Here is an 18182-nt window from a genome sequence, read left to right as displayed (position 1 = left end):
AAAACCAAAGCCTGGTTTATACTTCTGTGTCGAGTGATCGGCGTGACCCACGGTCACTCGTCAGCGATACCAAGCCGACCAATCACAGAGCTTGCGCTACGTGTCGTTGCGACGTGTAGTTACATTTTTTGAGAGGTGCGCATCAGCGTCGGCTATGTGTCCACGTGCAGGCTGCCCCAGAGCATATGCGTGCACTTGACGCAGAAGTATAAATTAGCCTTTACATTTTTTGAGATGTGAACGTTAGCGTCGGCGACGGGCAGTGAGGGCTATGCGTCCACAGATTGTTCACCACAATTCTGCCAATGTGAGCTAACAAAATCATATGGTTAGTTTTGATTTCATTTGTACTTTAAAAAATTGTTAAGTTGGCAACAAACGAACCATATGGCAGTAAAAACAATTAAGATAGAAAATATTGTATAATTTATTAGGTCTTCAAGTAGGTCCTCTAAATAGTTAACACATTTATTTCTACAAATTTAGTTAGTAGAAATAGTCAAATTATACAAATGAGTTCTGGACAAAAGATATATATATATATATATATATATATATATATATATATATATATATATATATATATATATATATATATATATATATATATATATATATATATATATATATATATATATATATATATATATATACACACACACACACACACACATTTGTTTAGTAACATGAAATATACCAAGATTAATCAAGCATAAACTGGGCTTAAAAATTAACCTTTCTGTATCTAATAAAAAGTACCTTGATAAAACAAATGCAAACAGCAAACCTCAAACTGCAGTAAACTACTAGGTCCTAGTGTTATAATCTTGACATATAAAATATTACTCTTACTGTGACCTCAAATCCCTGAACGCAAAACTGCTTCTCCAAAGTGTGCAACAATTTTGAGGCCCACAAAAAAAGTCCTTAATGGTACTTCCTCCAACGGTCTTTCTCTGTAAAACGAAACAAGGCATTGTAATCATGCATGGCAATGGTTACATGTTTGTTAATGCCATCAATTCAGACCTACTTAAATGTGCGTAGTTCCATACGTAACACAGGACACAGTATCCGGTCAAAAGCATTGATATTCCTCCAACTCCTCCTCTACGAACATCTATATACTTCCTGTAGTACCACTGCCAACCTGACCGCAGAAGGAAACATTTCAATTAAATCAAATGAAATGTCATTTTGGATTATGTTGGATAATGAACAAACCTCGCTTAAACATGTTCACAATTTCTCCGGGTGACACAGGAGCTCGGGCGCCAAGCCATAAACCAAGTTCATTCAATCGGACATCTCCAAATTTCCGCTGAACAAGAGGCACTATATGAACAAAGACATGGTTTATTATTTTAAAAAATATCCTTTTAGCTCATTTAACTTGTGGATGTCTTCTATGTGTGAAATTATAGAGATGCACAAGAAAGAATGAATATTAATAGGAGGAATAAAGCAGAAGTTTACTGTGAGGATATCAGGGCACAAATAATAATCTGCTGGCTGCAGTTCACTTATTGGCCACCGGTGTCACTACTACCATAGGTTTCTGAATTCTCCATACAGCTCGTATGAAGCCCTGTCCACACAAACATGTGCATTTTCAAAACTGCATTTTTTTCTTCATGGTTTTGCTGTTTGTCTACATAAAAACGCCATATTGGGTGACTGAAACCAAAACCTTCTTAAAACTCTGACAGTTTTCTGAAACTCCAGGTACAGTATGGTCATGTGGACGATACAACGATTGTTGCTAGATCAGATAAGACTGTGGCCAGAAGTCATCGAGAATTATTTATAAAATTTCCCATTAATTGTATTTCATTAACGTCTACCCCCACCTCAACCCTAAACCCAACCATCACAGTAATGTAAAAACAGTAGTTGTGCCGAGTATTATTCATGTCATCTATTAAATTACCCAATAAACTGTATTTTTAACATCTACCCCTACCCCAACAGTCACAGTACTGTTAAAATATAAATTATTGTTATACAGTGTCACAAAAATGAAGCGATATTGAGGTGCGTATCCGCAGCTTTATCAGGTTTTCGCCTCATGACGTCAGAGTGCACACTGTTTTCTCCTTTCTGATTGACCAACATGGCTGGGTTCACACCAAATGAGGAAGACGTAAATGAGACAAAATTCGGTTGTTGCTAGATCGGATATGATTGTGGCTGGAAGTTAACGAGAATATTTATAATATTTATTAAATTTCCTATTAATTGTATTTTATTAACTTCTACTCCTACCCCAATGCTAAACCCAAATGTCACAGTAATGTTAAAAAACAGTAGTTGTACCAAGTATTATTTATGTTATCTATTAACTCAGTGTTTCCCAACCCTGTTCCTGAAGGCACACCAACAGTACACATTTTCAACCTCTCCCTAATCAAACACACCTGAATCAATTCAGCAGAACATTAGAAAAGACCCCAAAACCTGACACGAATGGGTCAGATAAGGGAGACATACAAAATATGTATTGTTGGTGTGCCTCCAGGAACAGGGTTGGGAAACACTGTATTAACTTACCCAATAAATTGTATTTTGAACGCCTACTCACCCCAATCCTAAACCCAACCATCACAGTACTGTGAAAATATTAATTATTGTTATACAGTGTTATAAAAAATGCTGCTATATTAATGTGCATTTCGCACTTCCGGCCGGCTGCGTATCCGATCTAGACTTCACCACAAAATTCTGCAAACTTTGCTCCGTTTTCAACTCCGCTGTTGCCTGGGCTTGGCAAATTTCGTTGATCACGGGCTGCAGCTGTGAACGCACCTATAGTCTGTTCATAACTAAACATCACATGACTAATGCAATACCTTTGCATGAGGTGGATGGCCCAGAAAGCTGATCCTTCATCCAAATATCTTCATTAGCGCAGCAGCCTAAAGGCACTGTGGAGAACTGTATTCTGCTACAATCAGTCTTTATCTCAGGAGCCCATGATAAACTTCTGACACCTTGCAGTCTTGAGTTAAGAGTGTCTTCTGCAGGTTGTCGAATGGAGGTTTCAGATGAAATAGGTGAGGGTGCAACGGAAACCTTGAATACTGCTGTGTCAAGCTTCTTTGATTGTTGCAGGGTAGGAATCTCTTTGGTCTCCACAGCAGAATCTTTGGATGTTTCAAGAACAGGATAAGGCACAAACAGATTAAAAGACCTCTTGTAATACAAACTGTAACTGATGTGGTCCCACACTGAAGTTTTAGATGTAGAAATCGTAAGGGCTTTATGCTCTCTTGCTCCTGATATTAGATCAAAATCTTTATTCTGGCTGTTTGCGCATCTTTCAATCTTCTCCAAGAAATTTACTCTTGTTTTTAGTTTTGGATTTTCATACTCCACACTGCACTCACGTGGAAGATTAGAGGTTTTCAAAATGGCTGGCACAGACCCAGCACTATTGATTTTACCCTTGGTGATGGACAGCTGCTCTGATAATTGCGCCGTCTTTAGCTTCTTTTTGCCTCTAGTACTTTTTCCATTAGTTTGAGACGTTCCCTGATCTGGTCCTTTGGAGATCTCACAAAAGCTTTTATCTCCTGCATGCTCTGATAATGAGGTTGGTTTGCTTTGCTTCTGTGAGTCTGGCACTAACAGCTGTAATCTCTCAAGTTCCTTCTGTCTTTTAGCCAGCCATTTGCTTTTAGGCCTCTCCGTGTCCAGAGTTTCAGATGATGAGACTTTGACCTTAGTAGACGAGAGAGGACTTTCTGCATTGTGAAGATCTCCTTTCCTCCTGCTTTTAGAGGGTTGCGTCTCATTAAAGATCACAATTGTCTCTGCCGCTGCTGACTTTTTAGGGATCTTCTGTCTAGAAGTGGTTGCAATCAGTTCTTTGGGTGCTTGAATGCTTTTTTGGGATTGAGCAGCTGGTGCCATTTTGCAATGAGGAATGTGAGTTTTCAGCCTCTTGAAGGGCTTTCCACAATACGGACATTGTTCTGTAAGGGAAAAGAATCAGAATTGCATGAATAGGGTTGAAATCAAGGTCAGTGATTTGCTTGTAACTACCACACACTTTAATAATGTCATATAAATGAGCTGTTACGAGTTCTTTTCAGTATTCTGCTTTGACTAGCTATACATCTTCTATAATTGCTTCAGTGTTTAATGACCCGTTTCCACTGAGTGGTACGGTACGATAAGCTTTTATGGCTGTTTTCACTGTCAAAAAGTACCAAAAAGCAAACTGTACCGTACCACTTTTTGGATACCCCTTCGAAAGGGTACCTTGCACAACAAAAGGGTACCAAAATGCGGAGCAAGACATGCAAGCTGGCAAAAACAAAGGGGCAAATGATTTATTCAGCAACCTAAAACATGAACAAACTGCCAGGTTTAACTATTACCATCACCTTTTGGACTATTATGAACTCGGAATGACAGAAATACTCTCTAACAAGAGGTTACATGTGCAAGATTGCAGACACAGATGAGAGGTTTGCACTGACTGTGGGCTATATTTCATGTTGTTTTTGAACCCAAATAAGGACTAAATGTAAGTTGTGTGTAGTTTTTCTGTAATTGGTGACATATCGGAGACTGTGAGGGGCTGTATGTGTCCATATATGCTGCATTTCAAGAGTTCACACTTAGCTCATGATTTATACATAGCTTGTTTGGCGTGCTGTCCCGGGAAAGAGCCCTGAGCTCAAGGGATCCTCGAGCCCAGGGCTCCCTCCTTTCACAGGGCGAGGGGAGATTGAGCTCAGGTCAATCTGAAACTCCCCTGCTGCTGAGGCCAAGGTGAACTTCCTGAGAGTAAGATATTAGAAAAAAGATTTAGGCTTATTTTATCTATAATATAGAGCATATTTGGATGGTGCAAGGAAATCGGGTAACCCGGGGGAAACCCACACGGACACGGGGAGAACATGCAAACTCTGCACAGAAATACCAGATGGCCCAGTGAAGACCCAACGCCATTGGTATTCTTGCTGTGAGGCAACAGTGCTAGTCACTGGGCCACCGTGCCACCCATTCTGGATAAAGGTGGAAGAAAGGGAGGAGGAGGGTTTCTTCCAGAGGAAGATAGTTGTAGAGAGGAAATGAGGATATATATAGTGACTTGGGATCCTTTGATTGGAGGACCATGATTAGCTAATGTGGACCAGCTGGGTCAATCATGAGCACATGCTCCTCTCGAAATTAGTTTAAAATTAAACTTCACTTATTTATTTTATATAATTGCAGATGTTACAGTAGGCTATTTCGCTTGATCTGCAGTTATAATCAAATCATGTTCATAGAAAGATTAGTAATGAACAATTATACAGAAGTATTTATTTGTATAAATCATCTGTTTTGTGAAAAGTGCTTCTCATATATGTGAATGACCTGTACAGCTTTACTTTTTACTTTACTATGTCCTCGAGCGGAAATGACGACGACTGAAACTTTCTGTCATACACCACGCCCACCATTGGTACCCTTTTGGCAGTGGAAAGGCAAGCCTGATAAAGGTGATCCGTACCATACTGTACCGTACCACATAAAGGCCATAAAGTTTCCACTCTAAACTAAATGACTTTTCATTGCCTAAAATGCTAAATTCCCTGACCTATCCAGCTTATTTTTCATGTAAGAACAGTGCAGCCATTATAACTCAAATGTGTCAAGACTTCCGGTTTAATTCACTACATTAATTTTTGGCAAAATCTGCTGTTTGATATTGTAAAAATTACATTTTTGTTTAATATTGGTGTAATATATTTGATTGCCAGTTGACAGGCAGGAAAGGAAAAAACTGGCATGAAAAAGACAAACCATAACAATAAGCAAAATATATGGAAAAAAAACACAATTAAAAAACATTATTGTAAAAATACATTTTAATAAATTCATTAATACATTTTCTTTTCGGCTTAGTCCCTTTATTAATCTGGGGTCGCCACAGCGGAATAAACCTCCAACTTATCCAGCATATGTTTTACGCAGTGGATGCCCTTCCAGCTGCAACCCATCATTGGGAAACATCCATACACACTCATTCACACACATACACTACGGTCAATTTTAGCATACCCAATTCATGTATAGCACATGTATTTGGACTTGTGGGGGAAACCGGAGCACCCAGAGAAAACCCCCGCCAACACACAAACTCCACACAAAAATGCCAACCGACCCAGCCGAGTCTCGAACCAGCAACATTCTTGCTGTGAGGCGATCGTGCTACACTCTGCACCACCGCGTCGCCCATTTTAATAAATATAGTCATTCCATGACTTGAAAAAATAAAATAAAATAAGATTCACTGACTTTCAATATCTGGAATAGAGCATTTAAAATTCCAGAAAATTCCATGACCAGTGCGAACTTGAGTGTTGTCCACTGCAGATCTTTTCACACACTTCACCACAAGTTATTGTCATACTAAACATTAGGTGAGCAAATGTTTCACACTTTTCACAGACATAAAGTTTTGCATATTATATTCCTTAATATCCAAATTAAATCTCTCTAAAACCTCTTTAACTGGATATATACAGTGTAACGTTTTAAATGGAACTTCTAATACTTTATTATTTAAACAATAGACTTCACAGAACGGCAAGATTTTTTCCAATTTATATTTATAAATACATTGGTCTATGGTAAGTTTTTATATATAACTGTATCATCTGTTATAATGTTTCTAATGTCAAAGTTCCGGAAGTAAATTCCTCTCAGTGACCCGTTGGGAAGGCCTACATATTGGCGTCAAACTTAAAAAATAAAATTGAAGATACAAAATTAAGGAATGATTTGTACAATCCAAATGACCTCAAATATATTATTTAATTTAAAAGTATATAGATTTTTTATTAACATATAGTAATGTACAACAACTTGCCATTATCAGTACATCTTCACATTACTGGTGTAAACAAGCAACAAATTACGTAGAGTGCTCAGCATTACTGAGCACACCCCATTTTGAAAATGAATATTTTCATCCATTACTCAGTGAATATAGGCAATGTATTTTAGTGCATTTAAACAAAACAGATTTATGAAACAGATATATTTATTAACATCATATTTTAGGCTCCAAACATATTCAGAAATTGAAAGACAATACAATTAATTTTTTTTAATTTGCATTTCTTATTTTTCTATAACATATAAATTTGGCTGTACTAGTTTTTGGACTGTTATCATAAGTTATTTTGTTAGATAAGCTCCAGATTTGGCTTCAGTACTGACTAATGTAATGTATATCCACAAATATAATATTGTACAGCTTCCTATTAAAATATGAATTTATGCTAAAACTTTGGGTAAGGAAAGGTTTCACACTTTTAACAGACATATACATTTACACATACTCATGTGCTTTGAACTGTGTCTTGTATATCATAAGCACAATGTTTAAGCATTTGAAGAGAAATGAGAAGGAGAAAGTTAATTCTTACCTTTATAGCTGGAAGTATCCATTTTGTACAAACCTTATAGTATAGTATACTGGAGTCCTAATGTAAATACGAGCATTAAGAATAGTACTAAAGTGTGAGAAAACTATTTTCACTAGTAAGGTTACAGTGGCAGTACTGTAGAAATCCTAAGGGGGATTGAATCCATGATTAACTGCACTTTCTATTTAAAGAGACCTTAAAATCAACAAATGGAGCATGGAATACTCAAATAAAACAAGGTGTCAGTCAAATATTTAGATGTGCTATTTACCCAGCAACCTGTGCTCATATTTTATAATTATACTGCCATATTTTTTATGGAATAGGGAAAAGTCTTCTCGCTGGTATATTTGAAGTCATTATTAAAGCTATTTCAACTAGCTACATATAAACCGGCCACAAAAAAATCAGTATCATATTTTTGCCAGCTCGTTTTCCCGCATGTGAAACTTGCCGTTTGTTGCCATGGAACAGGCGCAGTTAACTAGCGATCCCACTAACCGCTAGAGGACATGCTGGATTATTTTGAGTCACGAAAGACCCGTTTAGCAGTCTTTATCAATGCCTGTGTGAAAGTACTGCACGCGTAACCACATAACCACATCGTTCCAGCAAAATAAATTGCACAATATTTAATCACGACAGATACGACTCTTACTCGTTGTACATTAAAAAGTTATATCTATAATAATGAATAATAACATAACATAATAACATATGCATTTTGATTTAAAATAATGTCAAACTGCCCATAGCCAGCCCAGTGGGGCTCGGTGACCCACCCTCCTACAGAAAAAGTCCAGAATTTGACCCCTATATGAATTCATTTGTCTAATCTTTGACAGTATGCCATCATAAGTTGTGAAAATAACCAAAAGAAGAGGGCTTTAAGACTAATTTAATTCTTATTATTTTCAATGGACAAATTCTGACTGAGGAAATGAGCTGGCCCGTTGGTTATTTGCCTATATGCTTTTTATTTAGTTTTAACAGATTCCTAATTGGTTTTTTTTTTTGTTTGTTTGTTTTTTATGATGAATGACAATAAATTAGCATTTAAAAAAATAAGTATTTTTTCTAAAAAATTCTAAAATTCTAATCTCATTACATTATTTCTAAAACTGCAATAACTTACAGTTTAAATGCACTTTTGTAAATAAGCATGCTGTTTTGTAAGCATAAGCACTTTGATAAAAATGTAGGAAGTATCTTTGTTGCATTAAAAAGTGTAGTAATGATAACCATCCGACAAGCTAATCCAGCACAAATTAGTGCTTAAAATGTCACTAAAATGCAGTATTTGAACCTCATAATTAAATCGAAAATGAGACAGATAACTGCAAAAAGGTCCACTTTTTGAGAAAAAAAAAAAAACTTTTAAAAGGCCGGCTACGGGCCCGTTAAAGATCTGGAAATAAATTCCTCTCAGTGACTCATTGGGATGGACCATAGATTGATGTCAAACCTGAAAAAAATTGATGATACAATTACAAATTAAGGAATGATTTGTACAATCCAAATAACCTTAAATGTAGTATTTAATATAAAAGTCTAAAGGTTTTTTTTATTAAACATATAGTAATGTGCAACACCTTGGCATTATCAGTATATCTTCACATTACAATAGAAGAATAGGTGCAAAAAAGCAACAAATTACTTAAATAATAATAATGTAAACAAAAATAATGTTACAAAAAGATAAGGGTTATTCCTACTATTCTTTTAAAATGTGTTTAAAATAAAGTTACATTAATATTTACATTTTCTAAGGGCTAAAATGTCCCTCACTTCACCATGCAATAGTATTTTTAAACTGTAATACTTTTAAAGGTATTACTATTGGTTTTTTTTTTATATAACTAAAAATAATATAATAATATTATGTTTTTTTTCTATTGTGTATTTATTATTTTATGTATTTTTTTCATGTAGTTTTCATATTTATATAAAAGTCAGAAGATTAATTGCACTTTTGTTTTCATTACCTTCAGGGCTTTCATATAAGAAAGAATCATTGATCAACAATCAAACATTGATTTTCTCTTCAAATATTTAGTGTATGTAAAAATTTTCCAACATAAGGATGTTGTTGATTAAGAATGACTCTTTCTTCCTGTCCATTACAAGTCAGTCTGAAGATTAAAAATAAAACGCTACGTGCAAATGGTACGCCACTCCTCGCGCAACGCCACGCACGTTACGTCATTATGACAGCAACAGATGGAAGCGCGAGTGAGCGAGAAAGAGAGGGAGAGAGAACGAGATCCGGCGAGATGGAGACGTTGTAACTTCAGAAAATGCCTGAACTCAAGCTCCATCTGTGAACAGACAGAGGTAGAGTACACCACAGACCCTTCGTCTCTTCACAAACCCCATTTATTCCGTTTAAATCACTTCGCATGTTCTGTAGTGGGAACAGTTGATCGCTAGGAGGAAGTAAAGTGAACTACACACATAGCATTGTGCTATCTGTCTTTCTGTTTGACATTTTCGACGCACTGTTTTTGCTTGGCAACATTAATATCACACTGGGGTTTGTGTAAATGTGCCATTTTGTCTCCTGTCAGAAAGAAATACAAGTCGTTCACATTAATATAACAGCGATAATATGGTTGCCATTTCGTTCGGTGTCATTATCGCTACTATGCTAAACAGATCACTTTTCTAGTATGAATATAACATATAAGTTTATTTTACGAATAAATATTAACCTTACCTGATGATATTTGCAGGCCTGAATTAATAGACGTTAATATTATGCTTTCTGGATACCTGCACTGCAATGCAAGCGTGTCTGCAGCTCCTCACACTGAATTATATTTGTCATTCGCTCATCATTAGGGGAAAATCTTGGCAAATCCCTTCATTTTGCTGAAAGGAAGCCGGTGTTCTGGTCATCGATACGGAGTGGTGCTGTGTGTGCCCTTATTTGGCTGTCAAATGCACAGATCCGACATGCTGACAGAAAGCAGGTAACATTATTGTGTATGCACGTATGTTTTATGTTGCATTTATGTAACAGATATAGACATAGTGGCTTGTTATTGTCAGTGCTTGCAGATTTAGCGTAGTACTTCATTGCCTGCTGGTTATTTTTAGGTGTTCTTTTAGCAGGCTGATCCTCTTGACTAGCAGCTATATTGGTTAAATGAGTCTGTGCTGTTATCCAGTATCAGCTCTCGTCTTGATGGTATTTTTTTAAAATTCTTAAATCTGAGTCATAATCCTGCAGTGGACACATTGATGACTAATGGTTGCAATCAAGTCTGCAGTGCCACCATTGCTTGAGAAATGGCAAAATTTGTGTCTGGACGTTGCATGCCGAATGAACACACTCAAAGGTGATGGTCTTTGTCAACAGAAAACGCAGACGAGGCTGTGATGCCGAGGAGGTGCAGGTCCTGCCCCAGCCAAAGAGGTCTGGAGGTTATTCCTTTCTCCCCGAGGTTGGCCATGATGTCTGGGACTCTGAGGTAAGAAGACAAAACACTTGGCTTGAATGCCTCTTTCATTCAGGATCATTTTAGAATGTCAAAAGGTTAAATATTTGATAAAGAGACAAAAATTGCTGTTTGCAGTCAATTTACCTTCAGGCCGTCCAATGTGTTTGCTGACTTTTTATCTGCAGTAGAACATAAAAAAAGATTTTTAGCTAAAACCATCATCCTTCATGATTCATAAAATGGATACTAATGTTTATACAAAGTCCCTTTAAGGCAAGTCATTTCACTCTGCGGCCATCTTTGAAACGCCCCTCGGGCAGTATGCTTGGGCATTCTGTCTGAATGGGGAAACATCAAATTCTCCAAAACTACTTGCCAAGCTTATAATTGCATTTCATATTACGAATAACCAATAAAATTCAATAGCAATTGTCCACGTACTTTCATTTCTAAATGCTCGAATCACAAAATCTGTAGAAACCCACATCTGGCCTGAGCCCCTCCCCCGGAGATTTGTCATTCTAAAGCGATCGCTGATTGGCTCCTGTACTATAAGGCGGGGCTTCATTCACCATATTGACTATTACACTTTTCCCCATTCAAAAGTATACGAGTGACATGTCTTGTGTATTCTATAGTCTTGGTTTATAGCAAGGGTCACATGAATTGCCCGCAGGTCTGTTCCAAAAAATAGTTCACCATGGCACCACTTGCCAGTAAGCTGGATCTAATATTTTTTGTAGCTATTCTTTTTAAATCACACTTGCATTGGTGTAAATTTGAAAGTGACATTCAGTTATTATTTTGTATTATATATTCACATAAAATATTTCATATGAGATCAGAGCTAGCTGGTCTCCTCAGCAATGGTTGCGAGCACCAAGAACACTGCTAGTGGGTGCAGTAAAGTGGAAAAAATGATTTACCCCCAAAAACGGCAGAAAAAAGAAAGAATTTTTTACTTATTTGTGGGGTGACTAGGACATTTCAGAATGTGTCACACAAGCTACCATGCAAACTACCCACTGTGTAGAAACACAAGGCATTTTCAGAACGGAAGGCAAAACTGTGCTTAAAGACTAGAACAGATGTAATGTAATGAGTTTGAGACCTGCAATGTATATGCAACACAAACCAGCTCATTGCAGAAGATATTGGTCAGGAAAAGCAGTTTTTATCTTCAGGTTCAGTATTCAATAATAAAGGTGTGACCACCTTATCAATAGTCAATTAGCCATGGAGATCATTAACAGTCCTAGTTCTGAGGTGCATGCAGCTTACACCCAAAATATGCACAGCAGATGTGAGGGAAAAAGTGAGTACTCATGAGTTTTATTAAAAACTCTGCAGTACCATCAGTTCACTGTTTGGGGTAGCAGTCCTTGTGAGGTATGAAAAGACAGATGAAGCGGGCTAGTAACTAAAAAGCATAATTCTTACCATGTCATAGACATTTATGAGTAAACTTTAATGCATTTTTTTCAACTCTCCTTTATATTTTATGCACATTTCAAAAGAAAAAAAAAAAAAAAAAAAATCGCACATTTACAGCAAGAAAATGTATTCAGTTACATAAATGCCCACATACACCAGCACATCTGAGATGGCGCTATTGACGTTGTATATTAGTCATTATATTTTATCATTAAATGGTTCAGTTAATTATCAATTGGTTATTCTTTACAATCCTACTATACTAAAGTAAAAAAAATGTATGTTTAAACTAAGGATGCTTTTATTTTGCATGTTATTTGTGCCTACTAGTGACCGTGTTCCACTGAAGCAGATGCATCTTGCATTATTAAGGTTAGAAATTAATTTGATTGACAATTTAAAAGAAAATTGATCATGGGAATTTAAAAAAAGCTACATTTTGTGTCCTGAAAAAACAAGTGTGAAAACACCCTAATATGCACTTAAAACCTAATTATCAATGTTGAAGGATATTTTTGGAAACTGAACACAAAAAAAACCCCTCATTTTTATGAAGTAGAATTGTGGTTACATTATAAGCCCAATTTACAATTTTAAGGGACCGATCAGCCGGAAATGTTCATTTTGTTTCGGCTTTGTGTTCTGAGGTGCAAACAGTTTATTACTAAGAAATAAGGCCCACAGTGTCTTCTCCTACTGCAGCAAACTGCATTTTTCTTTTTGATAATTGGTGCCAGTTTATCAGGAAGCAACAGTTTTGTTCTCTTTGACTAATTGGATGGAAACATCATGCGATATTCAAGTTTTGTGCATAAGTTTAATTTGCATCTTTGGGAAAAGCTACTTAAACTGCAATTGTTTTAAACTTGTTTGAGTACACAAAAGAAGATCTATTGAAGAAATTCATGCAAATTTAGAGCCACTTGAGTGTGAGTAAATGGTAAAGAAATGTTCATATTTGGATTAACTATTCCTTAAAACAAACACAGACAATCACCACATTACAGGATGTCAGTTCTCAGATTGTCTATGACTTGTTCAATTGGCAAAGTGAGGTCCAAAAGATGCCACCAGACACAGACAGGGGTAACACCCTGCCTGACAAAACCTGATAAAGTGTCTGATGCCGTCTATCCGTGAACTGTAATGTCTAAAACAGGGGTCTACCTTCCTGCAGAGTTCAGCTCCAAAAACATCTAAACCAGTGGTGCCCAAACTTGATCTCAAAGGGCCGGTGTCCTGCATAGTTTTGCTCCAACTTCCTTCAACACACCTGCTCTAGTATTCTTAGAAAGAGCTTGATTAGCTGGTTCAGGCATATCTAATTGGGGTTGAAACTAAACTCTCCAGGACACCAGCCCACCAGGGCCGAGTTTGGGCACCCCTGATCTAAACCAACTAGATCAGGAGTGTCCAAACTCGGTCCTGGAGGGCCGATGTCCTGCATAGTTTAGCTCTAACTTACTTCAAGACACCTGCCTGGATGTTTCTAGTGTACTTAGAGCTTGATTAGTTTCAGGTGGGTCTAATTAACTCTGCAGGACACTGACCCTCCAGGACCGAGTTTTGGGCACCCCTGATCTAAGCCAACTAGTACAGAAGTGTTCTAACTCAGTCCTGGAGGGCCAGTGTCCTGCATAGTTTAGCTCCAACTTCCTTCAACACACCTGCTTGGAAGTTTCTAGTATGCCTAGAATGAGCTTGATTAGCTGGTTCAGGTGTGTTTAATTAGAGTTGGAACTAAAATATGCAGGACACCAGCCCTCCAGGACCAAGTTTGGGCACCCTTGAACTAGTAGGACAAGTAGGACCTGAAGGAGCACTTGGTGATTAAAGACTGGTGTTTTTATCAAGGTTGTAGCTGAACTCTGCAGGAAGGTAGATCTCTAGGAACAGGAATGTGTCTAAAATATAATAAAAGCATTAATTTCTTTAGAAATTTGGTTGCATTAACACTAAAAGAAACTTGAACCAGAACCAGGTATAGCACACTGTATAGCTGCTGTCGTCCTCACACTCAGTCCTTCATCTCCCTTCAGTCATCCAGCAGTGACAGCAGTGGTATCAGCAGCCCGGAGCAGATGGCAGGAGCCACTTCCAGCATCCAGAAGCCTGACCAAAGAGGACTCAGCCCTGGCATTGCAGCAGAAGAACCGGCCGTCTCCTTGAGCCAAAACATCTCATACGATTACATCAACCGCATCTTGAGGGAGGCTCACTTTAGTAGCCTGCAAACCCGAGGTCAGCAAGCACCAACATGATCAACAGTGACTCTTCAAGCACCCGTTGGCATTAAGGAACAGTGTACAGGGGACCACACTTTACGGCCTGGCACACATAATAATGAGCCCTCGAAGTGCTTTTTGTGTTCTTTCTTATAGCACTTTTCCATGTTCATAGTGTTTATGTGAAGCTCGACTTGATGTGTTGACCATGAACTTCACATAGGTGCTATATAAAAGATGTCTTGGAAGATTATGTGGGCCTTTCCCCCTTTGCTAGACAGCCACACATGGTGCTACTGCAGTCCTGGGTTGTGTTTTACTCTGATACATGACAAGCATTCGGCCATTTTTTTACATTCTTTGGCCAGTCTAGATATGGATAAGAATTGAAGAACTGTGGTCTATATTCTATCGGTGGCTCTGGAGAGTCATTTCAGGTGGATTAATAATGCTGTTGACGTTTACAGAAGATGATGGTTTGATTGAATTGGAGGTTTTTGATGGCGTACATATCGAAAACTCAGGGCTAAAGGATTTCTATGTGTGCCATTAAGGTTCAGACTTTAAATGAGGAACTTGCTGCCAGATCCTTTGAAATTTTCTATAGCGTAGTCTCTCTTTACCTTAGAAGACAAACAGCATACTAGCACATTACACAAGAGAGAGACTATTCTGGAAATGCATGATGGATTCAGGTCTATTAATGTCCAGAGGAAGCACTATGAATCGTGACGATTAGTGTGTAAATCCAGAGTGCAAATTGAAAGCCATGTCCGATTATTGAGAAGTTTTGTTTTCAAATCTTCTAGTTCAGTCAGTCTATGTGTTGCCTGTAATACGATGACTTGTCTTGTATGGGCACACAGGGAATGAACTAAAATTAGCTTGCAACTAACTAAGCACTCTGCAGTGTCACGTTGATGATGTAGATCAGGGGTGCCCATACTCTGTCCTGGAGGGCCTGTGTCCTGCAAAGTTTAATTCCAACCCCAATCAGACACACCTGGGCAAGCTTATTAAATTCCTACTAGCTTTTCTAGAAACATCCGTTCAGGTGTGTTGAAGAAAGTTAGAGCTGAAATCTGCAGAACACCAGCCCTCCAGGACCGAGTTTGGGCACCCCTAATGTCTCAAACTCTATTCTTGGAGGGCCGCAGCTCCAGTTTTGCTCCAACCCTAATCAAACACAGCTGATCCAACTAATCAAGGTGTTCAACACCACTAGAGACTATTAAGCAAGTGTGAGTTGAAGGTGGTTGGAGCTAAACTGTGCAGAGCTTCGGCCCTTCAGGAATTGAGTTTGAAACCACTGACGTGGATATTTCGCATAAAATGTCCCACTTATGTCTGTCGACCAGTATACAGCTACGGAAAATAAAATAGGAGACCACTTAAATTCTCTGGATTTATGATTTAAAATTGCGTTTGTTTAAACGATTTTCACGATTTATTAATAATTAAACGATTTATTAATAATTAAAATGCTATTTTTGTAGTTTAGAACATTTTGAGTGTCATGTTTTGATTCATTCATAGGCAATTCCAATGTTTCAAAAGTGTTAAGAAATCAATTAGGGATGCTCCGATCAATCAGCCAAAGATCAGTATCGGCTGATAATCACATTTAATGACTCGATCGGTACTCACCAATCTGGCCGATCTCATTAACTGATCGCAGGGGTTTGTTTATGAGTTTACAAGCAGAGGAAGTCGCACTTGTGCTCCTGTATATTATACATGTACAACACGTAAGGAGGTAAATGATGTGTGGAGGCGTGAACGATCAATGCGCTCGTAAAAATATATACAGATGCGGTGTGACCTCTGTTTATACAGTTTATTGGCACGACTCGCGTGAGTGATGGTCTCTTTGTTGCAAGTGCAAGCATTGTTTTACTATGTTTTGAGCTGCTTTGACACGAGCCAAGCGATTTGTAATATCTCTAACCAATTTTTATACCTGTGTTATATTATTTTCTATAAAGCTGTTTCTGGCCATAATATGTTCACACCTAAATGGTTTAAAATAGATATGTTAAAGGGATAATATACAACATCCTTATTTTATTCTCTTAAGTAAGGTCACCGAGACAATGAATCTGTACTATTGGCTGCAAAAATCCTGATCGGAGCATCCTTAAAATAGATTTTTGGATGAATAACCATTACACCTACACTCAAAAAAAAAAGACTTTTTGCTGCTTGTTCAAACTACTTATTTAATATGAGTTGAACCAACACAATTCTTATATTCTGCTTGTTTTATATTCAATCCAATTAAAATTGTAAAGACAAATAAAAGTTATCTGATTTGTGTTGGGACAACATGACGGGATTGTGCGGATCCCAGCATTTTTACAGTGTAATTTCAGTCACAGCAAATTTAACTATTAAAAACTTTGAACATTTTAAGACTGAAATGCTCTATTTTACAAGAAATTTTTAGACATGAATAAAACAAAACGATGTACATTTTACTCAAATTCATACCGAATAAATCCAGAGAATTTTCTTATTTTTTCCCATAGCTAAATATATAAAATGGCTTAATTCATTTTAGAGTGGCAAAACAAACAAGAATGGTTAGTATGCACAACAATTTAGAAACTAAATTTCAGCTTAGCCCAAACAGATTGTAAGAGGACAGTTGCATCATTTCAAGCAGGGGATCTAAACATATTCAATACACTTTCATCTACTCAGTGCACAATACTGTACAACCAGGCACTGTGCTTTGTATGATGATGATGATGATGATGATGATAAATTGTCCATGCGGTCATTATTGTTTTGTATTTAGGACTGTATATAATATATAGCTAGCATATATACAATATTTGAAATCACTGTTATTTTATCAAATGTTCCTCTAATGTAAATAAATAAAATAAAGGTTTTATTTAATTTATTTGTCAACTTTTTTTTTTGTTCATATCATTTCTCACACTCACAATTCTTTATATATTTGCACATAGTTTTCGGCACAATGTATCTTGATCAGACTCCGCTATAAGAGTGAGTGTTAATGTTTGTTCTTTTTATAATACACACAGGAAGACAGAAGTGCTTTCAGTAAAAAGAAAGATTGTAGTGCAAATAGTAGCAGCCACTGCAGTAACACAAGTTTCAACACCAAACCGGAGTTGTTTTTCCAATAGTATCTCAGTGAATTCGTAATTAATTAATTCAGAGACGTACCTTTGCTGATCAAGACTCTATTCGCAGTCTGAACTCTTCATGTGAACCTTTAGCAGCATTTAGACAGTGTGTAAAGAGTATGTTGAAGACTGGTTAAAACAGTGACCACATTTACATGCACAATTTCTGTTCATTAAAAAAAATCCTCAAAAGCAGCTGGGATTTTTTGTATGTAGTCATAAAATCATTTTCCTGCTCTCATTTTGTAATTATGCATATGATAATGACAAATTAATCAAGAATACAATGACATACAATAAATCCTTCAACATGATCCTTTAAAGTTTTAGGGTTGGTAATATAAATGGTTTGAATTTATTTTAAAATGTTATTTATTCATATGATGACAGTTCAGCAATGTTATCTCCAGTCTTCTGTGTCAATCATTCTAATGTGCTGATTTACTGCTCAACTAATCTTTTTTGCTCCCAATGTTGAAAAAAATCCTGCTT

At 37.0% G+C, this 18182-nt stretch overlaps 2 protein-coding genes across 3 annotated transcripts; one reads left to right on the top strand and one right to left on the bottom strand.

Moving 5' to 3' along the window:
* Positions 1 to 659: 659 nt before the first annotated feature.
* Positions 660 to 10358, bottom strand: si:dkey-21c1.4 (uncharacterized protein C17orf80 homolog). Of its 2 annotated transcripts, none has more exons than XM_056469073.1 (5): positions 10147 to 10358; positions 2850 to 3974; positions 1225 to 1335; positions 1034 to 1150; positions 660 to 956 (listed from the first exon to the last, which is right to left on the bottom strand). In XM_056469073.1, exons 2-5 carry the CDS (start codon positions 3910 to 3912, stop codon positions 928 to 930), a joined length of 1320 nt encoding a protein of 439 aa, XP_056325048.1. In that variant the 5' UTR covers positions 3913 to 3974; positions 10147 to 10358; the 3' UTR covers positions 660 to 927. The 2 variants fall into 2 exon arrangements, with proteins under 2 accessions (XP_056325048.1, XP_056325047.1); XM_056469072.1 differs by lacking the exon at positions 10147 to 10358 and adding an exon at positions 7431 to 7952.
* On the top strand, positions 9648 to 17436 carry si:dkey-21c1.1 (uncharacterized protein LOC100150256 homolog). Its single transcript, XM_056469074.1, has 4 exons — positions 9648 to 9764; positions 10272 to 10402; positions 10792 to 10903; positions 14347 to 17436. Exons 1-4 carry the CDS (start codon positions 9651 to 9653, stop codon positions 14566 to 14568), a joined length of 579 nt encoding a protein of 192 aa, XP_056325049.1. The 5' UTR covers positions 9648 to 9650; the 3' UTR covers positions 14569 to 17436.
* The last annotated feature ends 746 nt before the right edge of the window (positions 17437 to 18182 follow it).

The sequence above is a fragment of the Danio aesculapii genome, chromosome 12 (genome assembly GCF_903798145.1).
Source record: "Danio aesculapii chromosome 12, fDanAes4.1, whole genome shotgun sequence".
Lineage (NCBI taxonomy): Eukaryota > Metazoa > Chordata > Actinopteri > Cypriniformes > Danionidae > Danio > Danio aesculapii.
The sequence above is the reverse complement of the archived record's forward strand: the minus strand, read 5'-3'. Positions and strand labels throughout refer to the sequence as shown.